General features: G+C 33.2%; 1 protein-coding gene across 1 annotated transcript; it reads left to right on the forward strand.

Annotated features, from left to right (window-relative positions):
• Nucleotides 1–106: 106 nt before the first annotated feature.
• Nucleotides 107–25435, forward strand: LOC132752401 (uncharacterized). The gene is made up of 4 exons (XM_060742722.1): nucleotides 107–253; nucleotides 23555–24159; nucleotides 24677–24714; nucleotides 25171–25435. Exons 2-4 carry the CDS (start codon nucleotides 23562–23564, stop codon nucleotides 25414–25416), a joined length of 882 nt encoding a protein of 293 aa, XP_060598705.1. The 5' UTR covers nucleotides 107–253; nucleotides 23555–23561; the 3' UTR covers nucleotides 25417–25435.
• The last annotated feature ends 972 nt before the right edge of the window (nucleotides 25436–26407 follow it).

Raw genomic sequence — 26407 nt, forward strand, 5'->3', positions numbered from 1 at the left:
TTTATTTGCTTATAACCAATATTTATGAAGGAGAAAAAACACATTCCTATAAAACCAGGCAGGTGTGTCATTGAATCATAAATTTACTGATAAGAGCAATATCTCAAAAAGTTTTGCGCAAATCTTCAATTTTGTAAAAATATATATGAAGAAATAATAAATTTTAATAGATAACAAATTAATACGAATATAGCATTTCCATTTAAAAGACACTTAATAGTGATATCTGGATTTGTGACTGGAACTTATAAAGGTACTATATCATTCACTTACTGACTTTTTAGTTTTCCCTTTAAAATTTAGAATAATTGCAATTTCTCCCTTGTTTAGAATTACAGTTTCTCATTTTTATTTCATAAATGGGAAAATAAATAAAACTATCAGCAGCCTTACTGCTTTTTTATTTTCCCAGCAGACTTTCTGCTTGATGATAATATAATATATTTAAACTTTAATTAAAAGTTAATAAAAATGATGCATTTTTACAGTGAATCGGAATAATGTTTATGATAATAAATTACTTGGACGGGCATTATTTTTGAAATGTGAAATTTAAGATTTTCAAAGGTATCAAGACAAGAAATGCACCTTAACATATACTTATTTTTCTTTTTAGCGATTCTCTTAATGTGTAACAAATAATAAACATAATAAGTTATCTATATCTAATATATAATAATAGATATTTAATATATAATAATAAGAGTATACAATGTAATACGAATTTTACAGTTAATATTTTTGAAAGGTCTATATATTTGATTCAACAAAATTATTAGATAAATAATATTTAAAACCAAATACATTTATTTGTTGAATTAGACATAGCAATTTCTTATCAATAACCTCCAGTTCTAGTTTTATACGGTCGATAATATACAATTATTGACTAGTAAGCCATTTATTCACCGGCAGATGACATATTGACCGAGGCGATAGCCGAGGTCAATATGACTTTCTGCCGGTAAATATCACATCATTTACAATGGCTCATTAGTCAAATTGTTTTATTATATGGATAGGCTTATAAATAAAAAAATCACAAAAAGTACAACCTTATATTCATGTACAAATTTTGCTTCCTCGAAGCACGGGAAAGAAGACGCACGTGTTAGGCGTGCAACGACTAAGCGAACGCTGCGCATACAAAAATAATTTAAGTTTATACTCATCATTGCGGTGTAGCCTTTAAATATAATAGTAAGTAATGATATTTTAATCGAGAAATATGCCATAAAGAACAAAAAGCAACAATGATTTTTAATTAAAACGCGTAATAAACAGTCTACGGTGTATGATCATTGAATATGAGTCTCAATCTATTTTTAGACTGGGAAAATCCAATTCAGCCAGTGAATATGATACTAAACCCAGTGAATATGATTTTGTAAAAAGTTATGTTGACTACTGTTTTGACCAATGAGATTGCAGCTATATTGAGATCATATAATAAAATTGTATGTAAACTGATAATGTCGACTTGAACATTTGAAGTTGCGTAAAAGCTCAGATGATATTGACAAATTAATATGTTTATTCCAATCCTCGCCATATGCTTACACGTGTAGTTCAGTATATTTTAGTATATACTTTTTTATTTTAGTCTCATCAGTGTACAATTACATATATTGCAACATAAAAGAAAAACATTACATTGTACAAAGCCATTCTTTAAGTAGAATTACGAGAAACTTAAGATATTTTACAATTAAAACTATATTATGTTATGTTATGGGTATATGTATGTGTATATATAAAATATATACACATATACATGTATATGCAAATACAGTACACATTAAAAAAGTGCATATTAAAACACCACATAATATTTACTGTAAAATCTGCCAATAGCAACACCTTTAATAAAAGCTCACTATTAAGAGGTAAAACTGTAGGTTTTCATAAAAAAGTGTGCATCTTTATCATATTATTTCTTTGATTATGGAGTGGACTAATTAGCAGAATTTACCTTGTTAATACAGAATGCAACTGAATATGGGTTAAAACATGGCAGGTCATATTTAAACTGATATAAAATACAGTCCAATTTTGTTAAGAGATAAAATATGTCATAACAAGTCAGTTTGTAAAGACAATTATTACAATAGTTATACATACAAACATCCGACTTTCACTAAAAGGTAAAAAAAACTTTTAAAAGTTTATCAATTTTTTTTTAATTTGACTGGAGACATACCAATAATTTTAAGTCTATATTGTGTTTACATTTCTACTTTACAAAGTGTTATTTCGAAGTTTCAATATATTACAGCAGGTTTTTGTTTATGTACGTTTCATTTCTGGGTGGGTCAGTGATTCAGTATTTTTTTTATTTCACTTCAAAACTTCTTTCGTGCCCATTTCCATAGATCATTGTCTCCATTTCAATTTATTGTCATACAGTAAAATAATGTCACCGACATGCAAATTCGAATATTTCTTCTGCCATTTGGATCGGTGTATAATAATGGAACCGTGTCCTCAAATAGATAAGCAATATATTTAATCTGTTTCCACCAACATTTTACATGATTGTCTTTTCGCTTAAGCATTCCCCTTGCAATACTTCTGTTTAATTTCAAAAGCAATGACATATTTGAAGTTAAGACATTGTTGTCACAGACCGGCGGTATCAGTCTGTCGTTGAGAATTTTATCGGTGTCTATAATTAAAGTAAGTAATTAATTCACCTGTAAGAATTTTATTTTCAGAATATTTAATGAAGAATAAATCAGTGTCTCCCATGCTTCTTCTTGATGGCTTGCTTTTGGAAAACAAATGTTTAAATCAATATCTGTTTTGGTCATACACTTACTAATTTTTGCATTTTTCATTCGTATGTGACGATAAACACATCGCTGTTCATTTCTTTCGAGTATCATCTACTAGCCGTAAAGCGCAGATATGCTGCGATGAGAGAATCAGTTGTCAATTTATGTATAACTCCAAGACGTATCGCTTTTGTTGCAAGGTACGTAAAAATACGAATATATCTCTTCGTATGCGTACGTACTGACTTAATAAGCAAGTCGAATGAAGTAATAAGGTCTTATGTTCTTCTCAAAAAAGAGAGAGGTATGTTGAGTCATCGAAATTTATTGATCTGCATATAATTAAATTCTTCTCAGTATTTTCCACAGAAACGGGTCGTCGAAGGGTCTTATAATTCGGGCTTCCATTCATATGTCGTACTATCCTTTTCTACGGTATGCTTCCAATATATCATCACTCGATATTTCTCGGGATGTGAGATGGTAGTCAAACCTTTTCTATAAAACACGTAGTCATTCAACAAAATAATTGACTCAATGAAACAATACTGCTGTCCTTTTGACCAGGTAAGATAGAGAAAATAAGAATCCCTAAAGAAAGTCCAAAACAACAAAATTGAAAATGCTGCAGACTCGGTTTGATTGTAACCGTTAATGAAGGTGTTGTAAAGTGTATTTTACCGTCCGCGCTCCCTTGCACCGGCTTGAGCAGAATTCAACAATTAAACATGAAAATTGTGAACATTCAAATTAAGAAACATCCGCAGATGTGTCCATACGGCGGTTATCATGGAACCTTCAATGTGACATGTAAGTACCATTCCATTAAAAGCAAGTAATAGAAAGCGTGTGCCCTTAATGAGAAAACAATGGGCGGAACGAAACAAATTGGAATTTTAAAAGCGGATCGGAGGTTTTGAAGTCTGTATATCACAGATAGGACGTCAAAAGACAAGGTTAAAAAGCAGGCAACATATCCTAAGGGTGATTCAAAATTATTCAAGCAGGAATATTGGAACCGTCCAACTAGAAAATTGCCATATAGTAAGAACTTTTGTAGATTGTCGATTTCACTAGGAAATGTTGTTTCTGTATAAACGACAGGTTGCGTCTTGTTGTATTTTTCTCTTCTAAATCCATGTTCCCTTATTTTAGATTTCGTCGCCTGCAGAATTTATTGTATCTTAGCGTCCTTCCATCTGTTGTTTGCAATCTTCTTCAAGCTTTCATAGCGCAGGGCTGGGAATCAAAACTGCGCCGTATCCTTCAAAATGTAAACAAACGCCGCCATTTTGGAACGAAAAACGTATGTTTTTGTTTATAACTCTTTTTGTTGGAAATGACTGAAAAACAGATATATGTATTAACACGCTACACTATTTTCCGCTTCGTTCGGTATATGTTGCTTGCACAACTATTTTGTAAAACAAAGGTTATAGCGAAATTACAACTCGAAGCGGAGCAGAATTTTTATGAAAATGTGTGGATACGACGCAGTTCATGTTGCTTTATCCATCGTTTTTTCCTTCAAATAAATTGTATACTCATTTCAGAGTTTACAATTAACTTCGAAATATGATGTTGCATCATGTACTAAAATTTCATTAGAAAGAGATGTTTATTTTTTAAGGAAATAATGATTTTTACGAAATGATACGACGCAGTTGAAAATAAAATATGATACGACGCAGTTGTATTTTTTGCAGTCTTTTCAACAGGGATAATTTTGGCAATATAATGTCTATTTTATGGAATAATCACTTGCGCTAGATAAAAAACCTAGATTATTTGCGGTGTATAGCGATGTTCTGTTGCTTTTGGTTATTTAGAATACATTGTGTCATGCCCAATATAACATTTAATTTGAAAGTTTACACTGCGGAAGCTACTTTACAGTTAAACATGAACATGTTACTTAATTTATCATAATTTTTGAAATAATTTCTTATATTTTCCTGTATGCTCAATATTATCCCTATTTTTTGGCAAAAAATATAGAAGTCTATGAAGGCTAGCTACGCTCTAAGTGAACTTTGGTTCTGCATGTTCTGGGTAATGACTGATTTTTTAGGTTTGTTTTCAAACTTCCGCTTTACTGGGGGCGAAGAAATCAGGTGCGCCTGTGTGCATTATTTTAGCCTGCAGAGAACGATCGACATTTTGAAACTACATGTAGCTTGATAGGTTTTCACACGAAAGAATCAAAAGTCCCTTGTGGTTTTCGAATTCATAGCAGTTCAGTTCAAGTGATTTGAATTCAGTAAACATAAACAGCTCACCTTCGGTCGAACACCTGTCTGATTTTTTTCAACAATTTGTTAACGTCAGCTGTACAAATAAGCAGTTTTAGTGTTGTTTTTTTAACTTCTGGCGTGAAGTTTTAAGATTATAGATATTTAAATTAATTATAAAGACAATACAATTCTAACTTTCTTATTGAAATGAAATATTTCCTTAATCTCTAAGATTATTTTACTTTGATATTTCGGTGCGAATAGCAGAGAAATTTTCAATGTAAACAGGAAGTAATCCTCTTTGAAGTCATTTTCTGAAAAATTCTGTTTATTTTTTCAGGCAATTCATTTTCAAATAAAAAACACACTTTAGCTTGAAGGTATGTTTAGATGCCATGTCTCTAGTCTGTGGAAAATTGGATGCGATAATCTGACCTAAATTTTCTCTTCAATATAGTAAAAACTTCTTCAATACTATTGAAATATCCTGTCGTGCATACATCTGTATCAAATTTATCGATGCAAAGCGTAAATACCTTTGCAAAACGAACACCTTCTTTACAAAATAATTTGTAGGTAAATCATTTGTAAATCGATTTTGAAAATTTAAGGTTTTTTTATGGAGAAGAATGATACTTTAGTGCAAAAATAGAAAATACATTCCGTAGACCTGTTCATATCGGCGATATAGAAATGCAATACGACAAAATCGGCGGTAAAGTTCCGCGGCGCTACGGAACGCATACCCTACATGTAAAAATATATCGTAGCTTAACCATTTATTATATAACTTTAAAAATTTAATGTTCAGTTTCAAATAATAAAGCTTATCTATTCCCACCGACTATTAACAAATGTATATTGCATTTGATACAGCTTTTCGGAATTTGTAGATGCTTATGACAGGAACTAAAAATGCGACCGAAATATGAAGCCTTAATAGAATTTTTATTACATTTTCCATTTTTTGTGGAACAAATGAGTGACCCCTGCTTTTGACTTGAGTTGTAAACAAGAAATGTTGTTTGGCGTTATTAGCATACCTAGCACATAATTAAATAGCTGAAGCAATATGCAGCCTGCAATGAAAATATAACTGCGTCGTATCATATTTTATTTTCAACTGCGTCGTATCATTTCGTAAAAATCATTATTTTCTTAGAAATAAACATCTCTTTTTAATGAAAATTTAATAAATGATGCAACATCATATTTTGAAGTTTATGGTGAACTCTGAAACGAGTATACAATTGATTTGAAGGAAAAAAACGATTGATAAAGCAATATGAACTGCGTCGTATCCACACATTTCCATGAAAATTCGTCCGCTTCGAGTTGCAAGTTCGCTATAACTTTTGTTTTACAAAATAGTTGTGCAAGCAACAAATACCGAACGAAGCGGACAATAATGTAGCGTGTTAATACATATATCTGGTTTTCAGTCATTTCCAACAAAAAGAGTTATAATAAAAAACATACGTTTTTCGTTCCAAGATGTCTGCGTTTGTTTACATTTTGAAGGATACCACGCAGTTTTGATTCCCAGCCCTGATAGCGGTCAACGTAACCCTCTAGAGGGTATTGAGAAGTAGCGATTTGAATACAACTATTCTAAGTAATTAGACTTCTAACTATGTCATTCGTTACTGATATTTTAAGGTATCTTGTCATACCACTACTCTTCACTCTGTTCAAACTTTGAACTTTACCCTGAGTGTGAAGTGTAAACGGCGATACAGGATATAGGTGGCAACAGAAATAATTGTATACAAAAACAAAGATCAACAAGGAAGGATGGCATGCCATGAACGCATCCCCGAACATAACCCAGCTAAACAGGACTACCGGCAAGCAGCCAACCAGGACCCCAAATACAAACAGGATCAATCACTTTACAAAATGACCCCAGAGGCTTCAGTCCGATGGCATTATTCGTTTTAAGAACGATTTCACTTTCTGGACCTTCTATGGCGTTTATTAATATGTAAATACACTTGATAGACCTTACAATAACACTATTTTAATAACATTGTTATTTCTATTATTGAAATTCCTGTATCTGTTTTGTACTGCAGTGTATACAGGGTTTCTTCCCATATGTGCATATGAAGTCCACAAGAATCTAGAAGCAAAATAGATAAATACAAATCCCTAAAGAAAGCCCAACACGACAAAATTGAAAATGTTGCAGGCTTGGTTTGATTGAGCCTGTTCATGGACGGTACTGGAAAGTGCAAGTTACCGTCCACGCCCCCTAGCACCGGCTTAAGCAGAATTCATCATTTAAACATGAAATAGTAAAATTTTGAATTAAGAAACATCCGCAGATGTGTTCATACGGCGGTTATCATGGAACCTTCAATGTGACACTTCCGTGCCATTCCACGAAAAGCGGCGTATGGTCCCCAAGTAATAAAAAGCAAGATTTATATATCGGAGTAAAATTGTCTTATTATTTTTCTTCATTAATTTCAATAAAACTTTGTTTTATGGGTTCAAACCCCGTCAGGGACAAGTCGATGTTTCCTTGAGCAAGAAACTTTACACTCATTGCTCAGTACTGGTTGGTTCCAGGAACGGATTCGAAAGTGTGTCTATAAGCTTATAGCTTCCTACACAATCGAACTAAAATAAATTCTGTATAAACCAAAACTTCGTTTGTCTTGAATTCAAACCGTTCCTTAAAAAAGAGAAATAGAAAACACGGACAACTTAAAACTACACGCTTCTCTACAGCATGCGGCTTTAATGACGTCAAATATGACATCATTATTTCAGTTTTTGCAGGTGCTCCAGTTCAGCGGGCTGACTATGATTATGAGTTTTCAGCCCCGGGTTGTAAAGTCATGCTCAGTAACGCGTTACTCATTATCAGTTGAAACATTGGCAAGCATGTTACTATATAAAGTTACAAGAGTATTAATATCAGGTAAAATTGTAATTTTGGTTTAAACGGAAATGCTCAATAAACAGTAGTAAGTATTTTAATTGTTTATATATATATTGAATTAGATTGATAGTTTAATTTTAAGTGTATAGAGTCTTTGATAATTTTTGAAAAGAATTAATTTATGTGTAATTCTTACTTTAAGATTTGCTCGTAAGGTATCTGATATTGTTCCATTTACAAATAAAGAACAACCAAAAAACCGCTCTGCTCTGGTGATTATTAGTTGATCCCTTATATTTTTAAATAACATTTTATACCATCCTTATGCGACAGGGATATATAAGATATTTGTTAATGGGTTCGTTAAAACGCTTGTGTTTTCCTCTATAAATCATATAATTATTTCAAAGAGCAGTATGCATTTTGTACAATGTTGCTAGTTTTTATATGATTATGAATTTATGAATTTCGCAAACGTCCTTAGAAGAAGCCGTGAAAAGTTGATATACAAATATCTGATAAGTAAAAAACAATATTGACCTATCTTTTTGCTATCTGTACATTGATAGGCTATATCGACGCATATAACATTTAAGTGCATTAAGCAGACTTTATATCACACATTAACGATGGAGAAAAAAGGATTTGAGATACCCTTTCTTGTAAATAATGCAGATTTCATAGCGGCTTGCCTCTAAAAAGTAATTTAAAAGTAATTTAAACAAAACACTTTAGAAACATAATTATCACCGTGGGTAAGCAACTTTGGTAATGTGACCACAAAAGTAAACGAACACTGCCAAAATAGCTCGGCTGAGGTAAGTTTTTTAGTGATTATTTTTCTGTCCAGCCGATTTAAATTATGCTACATAGCCTACCGACCGCGGCAGTTTCGATGCTTTCTAAAAATGTATTTAGTTTAGTCTAACGTATTGTATTTTATGAGAACATTCAAACAATATTTGCAAATTGTCGATGACAACGTACACACTATTGTATAAAAGTGTTGATGAAAACTTAATAAACGATACGCATGTCAGTTCTAAATAAAATTTCAGGTCTTAAAATATATAAGAGAATGTTTTAACGAAAAAAGAACTGGTTTCCTGCTGTCATTTTTTGTATTTATTTAAAAATTGACCAACTTACAGAAATGTCAACGTACACATACTGTCTAGAAAATGTCAACGTACACACTCACAATTTAGTTTGATAGTGGTCTGAACATGAGGCTGCAACTTCCTGAGTAGGTGGCTTATTCTAACAAAAAGCTAGTTGCTTTCTATGGACCTTTCCGGTTTTTCGTAGCGGAACATTTAGCCACACCTTTTCCGTTCATTGCTAGGTCAACTGCTCTCAAACAGTATCACAAACATAAGCACGTGTTCTTTTGTGCAAACCAGGTCAACCAGTGCCTATGTATTTATCTCAGTGTAGCGATTGGATAACAAGTTAGCCAATTTACATAAAACAGTAAACACCGGAAAGGTCCATTTAGATTGCCCTCTCAAACTGTATATTAGTACATGTTTATACAAAGGAAAAATGTTGCAAGTACATTCATATCATCACAAATAAGCTTAAATAAGCTTTAATGTTATTTATTTGTTCTTTTGTGGTTTTCATTTAGAAGAAAAAAATCCAGTTACTCAGACTGCTTAATGATTTGCTGAAACAGCAATTCTGTACTGTATTAATTTAGATCATTTTTCAGTCATTTAATAACGTAAACAGCCAGGATAAGCGTCTCTTGCTCAACCAACCTAGTGCCTTCTGTAGCAACAAAAATTGCCAATGGTTGACAATGACGCCGAGTGACTATTTTATACGTAATACCGCAATATCGATTGATTTGAATGAAAAAACGATATATAAAGCAATATGAACTGCGTCGTATCCACACATTTTCATAAAAATTCTGCTCCGCTTCGAGTTGCAAGTTCGCTATAACTTTTGTTTTACAAAATAGTTGTGCAAGCAACAAATACCGAACCAAAGCGGAAAAAAGTGTAGCGTGTTAATACATATATCTGTTTTTCAGTCATTTCCAACAAAAAATGTTATAAACAAAAAACATACGTTTTTCGTTCCAAGATGGCGGCGTTTGTTTACATTTTGTAGGATACGACGCAGTTTTGATTCCAAGTCCTGTACAAGAAAAGCATTGATGCAAAGCATCAAAGGGCGTCCAAGCAAGAAATGCAGAAAGTGAAGATGAACTAGTAGACATATGATGACAAGATATTCTTATAAACTTTTCAATGGTTAATTTGTTTTTACCAGAATGAACGGACGAAAGACATTGTTCATTATGAACTTTGATTGGCATGCTAGAGATTAGAATATTACTTGTTATTTCTTTATGATCGTGATTGTTAATAGCAATGGATATACATGTATACCATCATTTATAATCCATATGTGTAACGCATGATCAACACCTTGTGGAATTGTCTCTTATTATGTTATCGATCGCTATTAAGGTATCTGTTCACACTTAGTAAAAATATGACACTGGTTATATTACCATGTTGATCATGTTGAGCATAATTGTTTATTATACAATAATTGTAATATCTATTTTAATATAAAAAATACAGATTTTATGAATATTGTTTTCCTCTCTTTTTTGTGTTTTATGTGCTATTTTAATACTGAGTTTTTACGTTTACTACTCTTTTTTTTTATCAAAATTGTAAAATAAATTTTAAGAATTCAATTGTCATATTGACCGACGATTATAAATCAAAACTTAACTGGAAAAGGTCAGTAAATTATTCTTAATCTTTCAATATATAATATTGTTTATTCTTAAACAATGTACATGTACATTTGTATTTTTCCTTATCATTTTTTAAATTATCAATTAATTGAATAATTCATAAAATCTAATTTGTAACTTTGAATAATTCCTCGGACGAATAACAAATTAAATAAAATGTTTCAAAGTTGATAGTGTCATATTAATACCATAAAAATGTACCTTTTGCTCAATTATTGCACATATTTATTGTTTTTATCTCATAAAGATAAAATGAAACATGCTATTGTTGTTGATGTTGGGTTTTTTCGAATTGTATGTTATGTATAATAATGAGTTCATCTGTGTTTATTAATTATTGTAACCAAACTAAGTGACAAACATTCATTTTGGGAAAAAAGCTTATTCATCTGTAAAATATTTGTTCTGTTCTGTAACGATATCAAACATCTACTCCAAAACCGTGAGAGACCGGACAATAAACGTGTGATACTATTCGCCGGTCACTAGTAAATCCCGGTCAAAATAGACCGGGAGAGACCGGGAATTACCGATAGCAGTACATCCCTCTATAAATAGATTTTCGGAATGTTTAGGTCATCAACTCATCATTCTATTTTAACATACCATAATAACCCACCGTGTACTACAAAATGATAAATAAAAAAAACGAAGAGACGGAAAAGGTTATTTCATGCATTGCGAAATTCTCCAGTTCGCTATTCATTGTACATATCGAGACATTTTTTTAATCAAGCACCCTCATACCGATCGGAATGATCGGCTTTTATTATGTGGTCATAATAAAAGGCTCGAGAAGTTGCTGTCGCCCATTCACAAAATCTGATTTCATTCCATAAGGGCGCCGCGCTTCGGCGCGGACGCAAACAATACGTTAGACTAAACTAAATACATTTTTAGAAAGCATCGGAACTGCTGTGGTCGGTAGGCTATGTAGCATAATTTAAATCGGCTGGACAGAAAAATAATCACTAAAAACTTACCTCAGCCGAGCTATTTTGGCCGTGTACGTTGACTTTTGTGGCCACATGACCAAAGGTGCTTACCCACGGTGATTATATTCATATTAAAATATACACGAGTTTTTACAATCAAGGTTCAATATTTGAACCATAACAAACTTTAAAAATGACGAACAGATTAAGAAAAATGTATTTGTTATTATATTTTGGGTGCTTTTATTTTGTACTTAAATTCACATAAATAAAACTGTTCTTCCTTTTGTTATTAAAATTATCCTAATCGTAATGAACATCCATTGAATATCAAATACCTTGTCTACTTAAATTTCTTTATCAATTATTACCTTTTCACGGGGATGGAACCCCATATGTATCTCAAAAATGAGCATCGGTTAAAAGTATATGTGAATTTCCGCTGCACCAGATGTGAAGCATAACACCAGATGTGACTGTTAAAAAAGGTCAATCGCAGGGTATGTTTTCATCTTTTTAAACATTTATTTAAAATTCAATCCTTTTTTTGAGAAAATCGAAATGTAATTATACCCTCCACACTCTTCTCTATATTACCTATTTTTGTTTTGGATTTCTATGCAGTCTTCATCGAGATATTCTTTCCGTCGTGGGTTCTGGTGTGTCCAAAACATGCAATGTGAATGAAGAAAATGTCAATAAACGGACTCAAAAAAAACAGAGATTTTACGAAATCTCATTACAGACCGATGCTTAACATTCAGACAAATCCTGATTAAACAGTTATTGAGATTTGGCTACAATCGATGGGAATCGCTGCTCAAAATATGCATTTGAGCTCCATATGTGCTGAAGAGATCCATAAGTGATGTAGAATCTACAAAACTACGGGCCATTTCCATATAATCATTAAATAGCCATATTGTATAGGAACAATTTAAGTTTCGTAGCTTTGGTTGAAAGTTCAATTGTAACATGAGTGTGTTTGATCATCACAATGACAGGGTTTACTAGCATATGCTAGCATTAGAAAATAGAAATACTAAAATGCCCGAGTACATGAAAATGTTGACGCAGAGCGGATAGTACAGTAGAGTGAACGTTTCAGTTTACACGCAAAACGCACGCTCTGGAAAAAACGCACGCACGTTACACGCTATACGAACGAACGTTATACGCACGCTATACGAAACGAAATACGCAGACGCACGCAAAACGATGTACGCTAAACGAAATACGCTAAACGATATACGCACGCTAAAACGCACGCAAAATGAATTATTAAAATATCGTAATCATATTAAGTTTTGAACAACTTTAGCTACATGTAGACCGTTTAGCGATTAATTTTGATTAAACGATAGCTAGAAATGTATTTTAAACAAGTTTATGTTCGAGCTGAAATGCACTCAACCTAGCACCAAAATTATTTTTTTGTCACAGCCTCAACAAATGATTTTTAAAAAATATAAGCTATCATGCGCTAATATCGAAAGTAAAATAATTAAACGGGTTCCTCTTTATGCGCAATCGGATAGATCTAAAGATTAACTACGTAACCTGACAACAGTAGGCCTACGTAATAGTCCAACATCGCCGACATGGAAAAATGCATTGCAAATTATCATAAATATACATTGCTAACAATTCAATTCAGATGGATTTATGATATTAAGTTAGGCTGCATCGTAAACAATCGAACTTTAAAATCTTGAGTGTTAAATAAAGGAATTAACTATTTTGACTGAAGTCACGAAAACAGATTAAAAACACAGGATTCTACCACGGATAACATTAAGGGAAAGCTTCCAGAATCAGGAAGGATTAAATTGCTGGCACAATACGTAGATTTAAGTTGATGTCCTGTATGTTTCATTGGGACACCGCATGATTTACTGTGTTGTCGCCAGTAAAAGCTTCTCAAAACAAAAGTGAAAGTAGAAATAAACAATACTGAAATCCAGTGAAATCACAAAAAAGGTAAACTTTCTAGGGCATTACAATATATGAGTATATATAAATATTAAGAATGTACTTTTATTTTGGGTCTGAAACTGTAATCGAGAGGAAAAAATGAGGAAAAAAAAGGAAACCAGTCAACCTCATGCACCTCCATTAGTGCAAGATGGGGAGGAGTCAAGTGTGGGACTCCAAGAATTTGTGAATCATGTGTAAAATGTACTGTAAAGTAATTGGATTTACAAAGACAGCTCAACAGAAAATATTTTTCATATCACTTAAAATTGAAATTTATTGACATGCGCTTAATATGTATTAATATGATATATTATTACTAAGCAACATTAAATGCCTAGTACCTTCCTTTTATGTTACTGTCACAAGTTTAAACAAGCAATTATCATAGTATTGCAAGCAATTCATAAGTCCCCTACCGGTTAGAAGCCCATCAACATTCTGAAGGGCAATTGGCCATTCACTAATGTTTCAATTTTTCTCTATTTTAAGTATTTGTTGGAAAAGTTCTTTAAAAGCGATCACAAGAAACAGTTTTTATGAACAGACAGACAGACAGACTGAAGGTCACTCTAAAGTTAATATTTAAAACATCCCTGTTACCAAAAAATAACATTTTTAAAAGCAAAATTCTTAAAGAGGAGATAACTCTTGAATTTAAGATGCAATTTGATAAAAAAAATTCAGCTCTTTTTGATTAATCAAAAATATTGTTATATTTGCCATGTTTTAACCCTATTTGTTGCCAAGGCAACCAATATTTTCAAAATAGGAAGAAAAGATAAGACATAAATAATCTCCAGACTGCCATCTACCCATATGTCAAGTTTCATAAAAATATTTACAGTACTTTTTGATTTATAACTGGATTCAGTTTATGTGTAAAATTTGCCATATTTTCAGTCTATTTGTTGCCATAGCAACATAGGAAGAAAAGAAAAAGACGTGCATAATCTCCAGACTGCCATCTACCCATATTACAAGTTTCATAAAAATATCTCTATTACTTTTTGCGTTAACACTGGATCCAGTTTATGTGTAAAATTTGCCATATTTTCAGTCCTTTTGTTGCAATAGGAACCAGAATTTTCAACATAGGAAGAAAAGAAAAAGTCGTGCATAATCTCCAGACTGCCATCTACCTATATTTCAAGTTTCATGAAATGTTTCCAGTAATTTTTTGCGTTATCACTGGATCCAGTTTATGTGTAAAATTTGCCATATTTTAAGGCTATTTGTGCCATTGCAACCAGATTTTCAACATAGGATGAAAAGAAAAAGACGTGCATAATCTCCACACTGCCATCTATCCATATATCAAGTTTCATAAAAATATTTCCAGTACAGTTCAAGTTATCGCGGGATGCAGTTTTGTGGACGGACGGACTGACGGACTGACAGATAGACGGACGTTCTTACCAGAGCTACATTATGGGGTTTTCTTTTATTTCTTTTGTTTTTTTTAACCCCACAATGCAGAAAATAACCCCACAAGAGAAACGGAATGAATGACATCAAAGACATCTATTGTTATGAGAACAATAGACCAAACCCCATAATGTAGCTCTGGTTTGTACGGACAGACGTAAGACACAATCATTAATAAATGCAGACAAGCAAATAATTAGCTGGAAATATTTATTATTCACAGAGTAAGAAAAATATGCAGCCTGACTGAGACTCAAAACAAAGACCATCAGAATATCATGCCTCACCAGCACTACCGTATGAACCCAGAACCCTATGAATACCATACTGCAGCTCTACCGCATAAACATTTTTCTCTTAATATGCGATCCGCGCTATACATGAACATAGTCCCCCACTGTATTGAAATATCTCCTTAAATTATTGATGAACTGACATAGTGAGAGGTCTGTTTATACAGTCTTGGCCCTATGTTGGTTCCCGAAAGTAACTGTGCAGCCTGATTGGGGCTCAAACCAATTGAGCTATATGGTTTCTTCAATATCCCCTTCCCTAATCATTGAACAGTTAATACTGTAACATCCCTGCCATATTGAACTCCACAATTTTTTCATGAGTATAGAGAATTCGTTTTAGCTATATACCGCCATGGCTCTACATTTTGCCCCGATATCAAACCCCGGACAATCAGAATACCATATGGGGACTGTACTGACTAAGCTATCTCAGGCCATCTCACATTCCTACCCCCTCCACAATTAGTACAGAAAAAAAGAATTATTAGCTCAAATATACCTTTAAAACCCAAAATGGTAAGTGCAGAACTCCTGGATTAAAGATGAGATCATAATTGTGTTAACCTATCTAGCTCCAGTGAAGCAAGGGCACTCCCCAAAAAATAAAAAAAATATCCCTAGACATATGTATATCTCCATATATTAAGTTTTTCAAATTAATACAGTACATACTAGACAGCTCATTGAGCTCAAGCATGTTACATGCATGTATTTAACAATTAATTTTATTTTGTCTCTAGTTTAAGGGGAAACAACTCATGTTTACCAAATTGTTTGTCCTTATCTGTCTATCTCAGACATACTTTTTTAGCTAAAATTGCGTTCATTGAACGCCGCCTTTCCTTGTTGATCTTGTTTATCATATTTTTTAGCTGTTTATAAACAATTAGGTTATTGGCAGTGTGCTTATCATGCTATACAGAAACTTTCTTATTATTTTTTATTTATAAATAGAATGGAATAATGGATATTTTCTGTGACTGGCTGTATAATATACTTTAGAGTTGATTTCAATTAGTCCATACCTAAAGGTATCCAGGTATCCTGCAACAGGATTCATCCAATAATAATTTTCTTTTTGATATTCAGATTGTTAATAAAATAAGCTTTGGTGATAGACGGTGGCGTCACGACCTCATGCTGATAACAGGCAATTTAAAGAACTTGAAGTGCTACTTTGGATAACTTTGTTAAGTGAAAACCAAGAATGGCCATTCATTGCTATTTCTTCTGAGGCGAGCTTTCCTGACTGCCCTCAACCTCTGTAGGCATTGTATGCACAGTTTTCCCAACTTTCTTCCCCTTTCCTTTCTATTGCAGCCTTTCCTCTTTTTACCAAATGACTGATGTAAATGTTGTCAAGCAGTTTTATTGTGTCGCTTTGAAAAAGGCGACATATAGGGGTTACTTTTGTCGGCGTCTGCATCGACGTCGCCGTCCCCTAAAGCTTGTCCGGAGCACAAGTCAGTCATTGTTAGTTGGATTGACTTCAAACTTGGTATGCATGCTTCTTAAAATGACCCGAGGTGCAGTGCACATGAACCGGTACTCTGCACTTCTTAATATTTGAGTAATTGCTCTTTGTTAATTTTCATACTTTATTTTTGTCCGGGCCATTTCTCCTAAAGTATAAATGCTATGGACTTGAAACTTCATAGGATGATAGATCTCATTAAGAAGAAGTGCAGGGCACAAGAACCGGTACTCTGCACTTCTTTCTTTTGAGTTATTACCGTTTATCAATTTTCATACTTTATTTTTGTCCAGGCCATTTCTCATATATTATAAAAGCTATGGACTTGAAACTTCATAGGGTGATAGATCTTATTGATAACAAGTGCAATGCACAGAAACTGCTGTTCTGCACTCCTTTTTTGAGTTATTGCCCTTTGTTGATTTTCATATTTCATTTTTATCCTAGCCATTTCTCCTAAACAATATTGTTCACAAGGCGACACATCCGACTCGCGGAGTTCTAGTTTTAATATGGGGGTTGCGTTCATTGAACGCCGCCTTTCCTTGTTGATCTTGTTTATCATATTTTAATAAACTTGAACTGGGAAGCTTCGGCACATTACCGGGGCGTCCCCGGGACAATACCGGCATCACCCGTAACTCAACCGTGGTGAAATCAGTGATGGTCGGGATGGACGGTGATGAAACCTGTGTAGGCGGGTCTCCAAGGGATCAACTATGAATACACCGGGTTAGCATCGGCACTGACCCGTATATAGTCGGTGTTATATTGGGTACTACAAAACAGGAATGCACCTGGCCTGGGCTTTGTCGGAGATGTGTAAACGCAATTTGATTTTTCAGAAAAACACAACGAAACACTCCGGTTCAACGGTTTAAGACACCGTAGGAATTCCGTGGCCATTACCGGGACAGTGTAAATGGAGCTTTAATGTCTAAATTTGACAGCCCAATTATAAGTTTAAACCAAGTTTGAGCTGGCTTATATTTTTTCTATTATAGAGTAATGGGAATATTGTTAAGGTTGGCTAGGCTGTATGTTGTGATTACATGTCTAACTTTTGGACAAATTTTCTATATGAATTAATTTATGTTTTATTCAGGAACACTGGTTCTAGAACAGAGTCAATCCCACTACAGACTTTTAACAGAGTAGGTGTTCTCTTGCACTCTTAAATAAGACTAAATTTTATTGTGGCTGAGTTGGTAATGGGACATTTCAGACAATAGACATTTCTTACCATACACATCAAACCAGATATTTGGCTACCGCTATCATAAATTATGGAAATGTTTTACTAAATTTTACAATCGTAACTTTGATTTAATTTCTAAATTCAATAGTGATTTAAAAACTCTTCTGCGACAAGGGATTAGCCTGCCAGGCTTTTATGGCGATATGATTTACAAACTTCGTAAGATTTTGTATCAATTTTTCTGCTGTTTTTACTAAAATCATTAAACGTTTTATTGAAAGAGGTTATGACCCTACTATTTTAAGACATAGTTCAACCCTTTTACAGTTGGACACTAAGCTTTCCTCTTTTGATTACATCTGACGGACCAAGTGGGAGACTATGATGGACAGTTCTTAAAGCCCTTTGGGACTGAATTGTCTTAATGTTCGTCTTCAGTTCTTACGTGATTTTGTTGTGATTAATGCTTCCGAGGGATCACTTTGTTTCCGGATTTTTATTTTTCTGCCTTGCTTCGTCGGGCCATTGTAGGTGATTTTCTTGTTGTTCTGTCATCCTTTAGGACACGGAGTACTTTTGTTTGTTTTGGGTTTACTATTATATGTTTCTACATGATCATTATGGTGTTTTACTTATTTAACCTTTTGTAACCAAAACAACTGTTAGAATTTCACTTGGCGGGGATTCATTTTATTTACACTGTCTCGTTTATAGGAACATGGTGGGGCTAAGAGCGACGTTTGGTGCACCATTAACCGGTTTAAACTCCCTAGCACTCATTATTATGCTGCTGACTGTTCCAAGGCGGCGCCCCTCTGTGTTCCTCAGATGTATGTTGTTTCAGACTGTTTTGGTGACATTTTTGCGTGTGTCCCTTGTTGTTTTCTCGTTTACGGGAAGTATCATCTTTCCCCTTTACCCCTAGTTTTTATTTCTTTCATTAACCCCCCCCCTTCCCCCGGTTTTCTTGCCCCTTCCCCTGTGACCTTTGTGGGCCTTTTATTCAATCATTTATTTGTTTTCTTTGAATTCCTAATCAGTTACAAATTATTTATCATTTAGTGATTAACCTGTCCGTGTTCTGTCTTGTGCCCTGTCCTGTATTTATTTTGGGTCCACCTGGGCTCCTTGCCACTGGTTCTTGTTGCTGGGTCGTATGAGGGTTGCGTTCATTGAACGCCGCCTTTCCTTGTTTGTCATATTATTTGGGACACTTCAGAACAGTTTTCGGGACATTTCGAACCGGATATTTGGACACTTCGGCCCATACATTGGACACTTTGGACCAATAATTTAGACACGTTACACCTTTCTATGGGATGTATCGGACCAGTTTAAAATATTAATTTTTGTTATATTCTTGTATATCATTATTTTTACGAATACATGGAAAAACAACAAAGTGCCATTGGCGCCGGGCAAAAATACAACCAAACTACTTAGTTGTATTTTTGAGTTTTCGTCTGGTGCCTACCAAAGCAGAAGTACAACATGGCACAAATCAGCCACCGTAGAATTTATTATGTACTATTTTATTTGTACAAAAATATACAAACGGTACACTGTATTAGTTAAGTTTTAACTATACATGTATAAATAATGGAACTTTCAATAAACGTCTCATCCCATTTCAGTAAAAAAATATATATTATAATACTCGTAATATAATTGTAATAGTAAATTTTGTCAAAAGAATGTGTGCATGTATATTAGTTTTTTTCAATGCGTGTTAATTGAGAATTAATTTACCTGTTTTTAAAGCTTTCTAACAGTATCTGTCATGGGTAAGAGGTGTTCACTTTTCAGCACATAAAAGGTGTAAGCGGCCGGACAGCTCAGTCGGTAGGGACGCGGTACGGTAATCTGAGGGTCACGAGTTCGGGTCGCTTTGACTGCCATATGGCCCAGAGTTTAATTCACATTGCTCTGTAACCCTAGGAAATTCAAGAAAATAGTTGCATATATTGCAGGGAAGTATTTAACGGTTTAGAACTGTTCAGTATTTTTGGGAATAAAGTGTAAGCGGCCGAATACCTCAGCGGGGAGAACCTTGGAGTGTCAGGCTTCGAGTCCCTGCCAGGCTGTAACATATCAATAAAAATCTGTAAATAAGAATATATGTATAAAGTAAAAACTTGAAAAATCTTCTTCTCTGAATTGACAAAAGCTAGAGGTTAAATATTTGGCATGCTACTTTGCGAAGTGAACCTCTACCAAGATTATTCAAATTATAGCCCTTTGGTCAAAATTGGCCCCGCCCCGAGGGTCATTGATTTTCACTATGTATATATTGTAAAAAATTTAAAAACTTTTTGTCTGAAGGTACAAGGAATAGAACTTTGATGTTTGCTATATGATATCATCTTTAGGTCCTGTACCAAAGTTGTTCAAATTTTTCCCCTGGTGTCAAAATTGGCCCTTCCGGGGGCATTGATTCTCATTATGTACACATAGTAAAAACAGAAACTAAAACAAATGTTTTCTAAATTGGGGAAAGCTACAGCTTTGATATTTGACATGAAGTGTTGTTTGGTGGACCTGTATCAAGATTGTTTTGAATTAAACCCTTGGGTCAAAATTTTGCCTTGCCCAAGGGAACAGTGACCTACTTTTTTGTCCTTTGATGTACAGCTATGAAATTTTGACCATGTGCACAGTTTTAGTTGTAAAATTGAACTGTGATATCAGGTGACCTAGATTTTGATGATGTGACCTACTTCTGTGTCCTTTGATGTACAGCTATGAAATTTGAACTATGTGCACAGATTAAGATGTAAAGTGAACTTTGATATCAGCTGACTTAGATTTTGATTTTTGAAGTGTCTTACTGTGTTGTCCTTTGATGTAGTCATAAAATTTAGGCCGTGTGAAATATGACCTTTTCCACCAAATTCACAAGACTCAACTGCATTGATATATTCCTACTGTGATCTTTTATTTGCATTAAAATAGATTTAACCACTAATCTGATAATAAGAATTAGATAGGTCAGGGATCTATGCATTATGACAATCTTCAATTGTATAGAAACAATTTAGTGTTGTATTAATGTGGTGGAATAGCATTTTTTACAAATGCAATCTTGTTTTAAACTCAAATTAGATGTATTCAGAGAGAATGTAATATAGTTCAATTAATTTCAGCTTAAAGTTGAGCATAGTATATCTATAAAGAAAAGCGGCTGCTCTTACAAAACAAAACACACACCAGTTAAATCAGATCTAATCTGACAAATTATAAAACATAATAAGTAACAAAATATACATAAGGATTTATATCATTCATAAACATAAATTCAACAGGAGTTTTACATTTTCTTAAATGAGTAGAAAAATACCAAATATATTCACATTCAAAACTAATTGATTTCCTATCAATATTTGACACTTTTAATCAATATTATTGCATAACATTCTTTTTTTTAAATTGAATAAGCAACTCGCAACTTCTCATATACAAATCTGATTTTATCAGTAAACCAGATCTTTTTAAAATCTACCTCTGCGATTTTAACTTGCAAATGCAGTAATACCTGCTTTACAATGCATTTTATATTAATCTATTTAACATGAGAAAAATAACTAGTCGTAACAACATATTTTCACACTTTTAAATTCCCATGGCAACTATAAACTCCTTGCTCTCGTCCATTTTCCTTAACGCTTTTTATCTTTTGCATGGTTCCAAAACATGCATTTTTAAATGTATTACGGAAAGAAGTACATACATCTGCACCTAAACCTTTTGTATTCACCCATCGCTCGAAATTTAAGGATGTTAATCATACATTCTATCACCAGACGATATACACGATACACGATGCCGTGTCTGTCCTTTTTTTAAAAATTTATTCCATTCTCGCGTACTTATTCTAGATTATAATTGTTCAACGTCCAAGTATACACAATTTTCTTCCACAACAGATCGAAAATTGATTACAGTTCAGCAATCACGCGTTAAGCTTTTGCGTCTGTTTTCTTTCAGTGCGATTTGGATCTGAAAAACAGCTTTAACTAAACATATGCTTTTTTAACCGATTTTATAATTTGATTTTAGCGTTTTCTTCATCCCTTGGTCTGAACTTAAGTCCAAATACCACAAACGTGTTGATATTAAGTATCCAAAACACTTGTACAAAGTGGCATACAGTGTTTGTTTACCATATTTGTTCGCATGCGATTTCATTTTCAGTTTTAACCCTTAGTATAACCGCGACAATTTTATTAACTGTTAGAAACAACCGTCAATATATAGAATAGGTAGATCAGGTTTCGTTTTCAGTAAATATCCCCTCCCTGATAGAAACTTGTTTGGAAGGTTGATTTCTGCGAGTTGTTTCAAAAACAAAATAATGCGACCTCACTTTATTTTTTTTGTATTTACTAAAGACTGTCAATTTAATGAAATAATAATGTAACAATTTGACGTTGGTTATCAAAGTAATTTAAAGTTCAATCTCATTTCGAACTATTCAGCATTTTTTAGTGTTGCTATCTGAACAAACCAAATTCAGGAATTAAAACAAAAATATAACAATTTAAGTAAAATACACTTACATATAACAAATAAAGCAACAGTATCAGCGTAAATACAATAATTTGACCTTACGGATCAAAATAGTTCGTGAGTCAAGCTGTACAGGGATATTTGTTTAGTATAAAGTTAATAAATTATGTCCAATTTTAGAAAGAAAAAATCATGCAAGGGGAAAGTCGTTGTTTCCTGGAGCAAGAAACTTCACAAACTTTGCTCAATACTGGTTGGTTCCAGGAACGAATTTGAAAGTGTGATTATAAGCTTATAACTTACTACACAGTCGAACTAAAATAAATTTTGTATAAACCAAACATATTCGTTTTCATGCAAATGGTGTCCTTAATTTTGTTTGAAATCAAATTGTTTATCTGCAATAAGTATGAAGATAACAAGACATTTGAAATAATTAGTACATGAAACAAATGCACGGAGGGGCACCTAAGATATTGTTTTCCTCTATCAGTAAAGCTTAGATATCGCCATATTACTACTACTGTTGCTGAAGTTTGACACATTCAAAACTCTGATCCTAAGAATTATAAAAATAAGATGTATGCAGTGACTGTATTATTTTAAATGTTTAAGTGTAGAAAGTTTAAATATTAATTTATAGAATAAAATATGTTAACCCTGTAAAAAGGCCAAAAACGCCAAAATTTAAAACGTTGCAAGCTAAGTTTCTTTAGCTGGTTCATGGTGGTAATGGCATTTGCAAGCAATTCAATGAAGCCATCTTGAAGGAAAATAAAGAAAAAGAAATTAAAGATAAATTTTCGTTACAAAAGGATTGGCTTCGTATACAAATCTTTTGTGTTCTTTGTAGTAATGTCCATATTGACATATTGAGATTAAACGGATGAACCAAAAGACAATGCAATATTATTTAGATAGCGTTTGTTGATTAAATTTTAAGTCGAAATCTTTGTGTTAAATAACTAAATAAATAAATCATACAGACATGATGCATATTTAAGACGGGACATCCAAAACGATTTTATTCTAAATAAAAGTATTTCAAATTATATATTTTAAGCAAAACAATGAGTACGTCGAAACAACTTCTGGATGAAATTGGTGAACGAATAAGTAAAGACAAAAATAAGAAAATAGGCTTTTCGTTGCTTTACCAGACTACTGACAAAGCAGATGTAGAGGAGTTTCATATGAAATGCGACGCTAAAGGCCCAACTGTCACTATCTTATATGGCAAATTTAATACACTATTTGGCGGCTATACATCTAAAAGCTGGAGATCAACTGACAAGCAAAAAGTCAAAGATGAAAACGCATTCCTTTTTAAAAAGGACGACAGCTTAGATGCTAAATGTGTCTTCTTGCCAATTAGAAAGGACCAGACAGAGAAAGCAATAGTATGTGATAAACATTTTGGACCTACATTTGGTTTAGGAATGTTAAGTCGATATGATTTGCAGACATTCAGAAAAGATTCAAAGCCAGAATCGAAGAAAAAAGGGGATTTTCTGAAATTAAATGGCTCCCTAAACGTAAAGTTCTCCTATTCTGTGGTAAAGCAAAAAACTGACGATGAAGTTTGTGACGGCGTGACAGAACTAAAAGCGAGTGATATCAATTCCGGACGTATGGTAGTTAGAAAACTTGAGGTCTACCAGGTCACAGGTAACTGTTTGTATTTTTGTTAGTTTTTGTTTGTGTGTTGTTTTCTGTTATTCTTCTGTTATTCTTGTTTTTCATACACATAAATTTTATATGATTTTACAAACTTGTTTGAAATGAAAAGTTTTTAGAATTCCATTGAGCTATTAACGCAAAGATATTTTAAAGATAATGCACACAAAATATAATGTGATTAACCATATTTAATAAGTAACGTTGAAACCAGTACGTTTATATATACGACAGAAGAACAGAGACAAGGATTTTCTGTTCGTTCATAAATGAAAAGGTCAGAGACAATATGTTTAAACATGTTTACTGAGTTAAAAAATCAACATCCATTCATCTCAATTAAATCATCAAACTGCGGTTTCTTTCATTTTTACCGTAAAGTCATTGATGGGACAGGTGCATTGGAGATGAAAATGAAAAGCCGATATTGTGCAGATATTAAATACATTCAGTATGTTTTTTCCCCATTAACGATGTTCTCAGTTTTTCATTCATATCTATAATTTAGATGATGAGTTCGAAAAAGACTGGCTGGAAAGAATAGAGGTAATGTTTTTAAGTGAAACAAAAATTGGAACAAAAGTATTAATTGACCGGATTTCATAAAACAAAACAACTATTATCCTAAAGAGGATTTGTTTATAAAAGATACATTTTCCAAAGGCATTTTAAACATTGATGTTGTTACAATAGAAATGTTTCATTTGGGTATTTTTATAAATCATTTATTGCAAGGAAAATGTTGAAAGATTCCTGAAAGATTAGATATGAGTATATTTTGTGTTAGGCCAATTAATTAACCTGCAATATACATGTAAAATAATGTTATAGCTGATTATGACTCTAAATGGTTAACATATATAAGTCTGACATTGCTTGTTATCTCATATGATTTTAAATACTATCAACAAAAGTATTCAGCTTCAGATTAATGCATTGCAATTAATTAATTTTTGCTTTATTTATATGGTTAATTGATCACACCACCAATTATTTTTGAAGGGCGACGCTTTTAGAAAAAAGAAAAGAGAACTCATGCAAATGAAACCACTACCTGGTTTAGATATCGATCAATACAATGTCTTGCTTTTGGGTGCCGTTGGAGCAGGCAAATCTTCATTCATTAACACATTATCAGCATTGGTAACACGGAAGATTGAACCAATTGCCCCGTCAAGACAATCTGCATCAAGCGTCACCAATATGGTTTTTATAACTTTAAATGTCTTATATCTCCGTATCGTGTAACAGTAAATGACAAGTTGATCCTATTTTCCTAGTTTGGCTTATTATTTAAGATATAAAAGAAATATGGGTATAAAATGTAACACAATTGGCAAAAAGCCGCTTGGTCCATACTGTAATTCTGCGAAATTCACCTCGAACTATACTGTAACATTGATTTCAAATGCGTTTGACGAACAGGAAAATAGGTTCAACCGGTCATTTATTTTTAAAAACGTTTCTGAACACAAGTATCTAACGTTTTGTAAGTTTATTATTGTAGGCGTGCTTTAAAAATGTCAGAATGTGAGAAAAAAGCATTGGTATCTCGTGTAAAATCTGCACATTTATGAGCAAATATAGGGATGATACTGTGGTGCATGGTCTGAGGAAATATATGACTTGATGCCGGATACGAGTAAAGCTCAAAAACATCTTTAAGAAACTTAACTACTTGTAGTATTGACAAAAAATCATCTACCTGTCTTATCGAAAATTATCCTCCATCTTGAAAATTCTATACTGTAACCGAAAACAGCAGTAATGTAACACGTTTTATACGGTGTATATGTTGAACAAACACATCTTTGTAAGATAGACTTACAGGTGGATATTTTGTGGCAACTGTAAATAATTTTTACCCTGATCCTTATTTCGGAGTTGTTATGATTATACTGTTACTAATTTAGATACGTTTAGTGCTTTTTATATGTACAAAGAAGAGATTTTCTATAATCTCTAATGATAATACTCGTTCAAACAACTTTCCGATTTTCTCTTTCTTATTTCAAACTTATAAATTTTGATTATTTAAAATAAAATGAAGAGCACTGCGAAAGATATACTGATATACGGGAATATACGGTCCCGTATTTTTTACAAATACGGGCGTGTACGGGATGTATTTGTCGAATATACGGACCAAGTATACGAGTCCGTATAGAGCACACCGGGTATACGGGAAGTCCGTATATGCATCAGGCATATACGGAATTCCGTATTTGCCCCATATACA

Source organism: Ruditapes philippinarum, unplaced genomic scaffold (assembly GCF_026571515.1).
Source record: "Ruditapes philippinarum isolate M1 unplaced genomic scaffold, ASM2657151v2 ctg239_1_1_1_1, whole genome shotgun sequence".
Classification (NCBI taxonomy): domain Eukaryota; kingdom Metazoa; phylum Mollusca; class Bivalvia; order Venerida; family Veneridae; genus Ruditapes; species Ruditapes philippinarum.

Coding starts and splice junctions, on each gene's coding strand:
- LOC132752401 (XM_060742722.1), top strand. CDS start 23,562: ATGAGTACGTCGAAACAACTTCTGGATGAAATTGGTGAACGAATAAGT. Junction 24,160..24,676: donor TGAGGTCTACCAGGTCACAG/GTAACTGTTTGT, acceptor TCTATAATTTAG/ATGATGAGTTCGAAAAAGAC. Junction 24,715..25,170: donor ACTGGCTGGAAAGAATAGAG/GTAATGTTTTTA, acceptor TTATTTTTGAAG/GGCGACGCTTTTAGAAAAAA.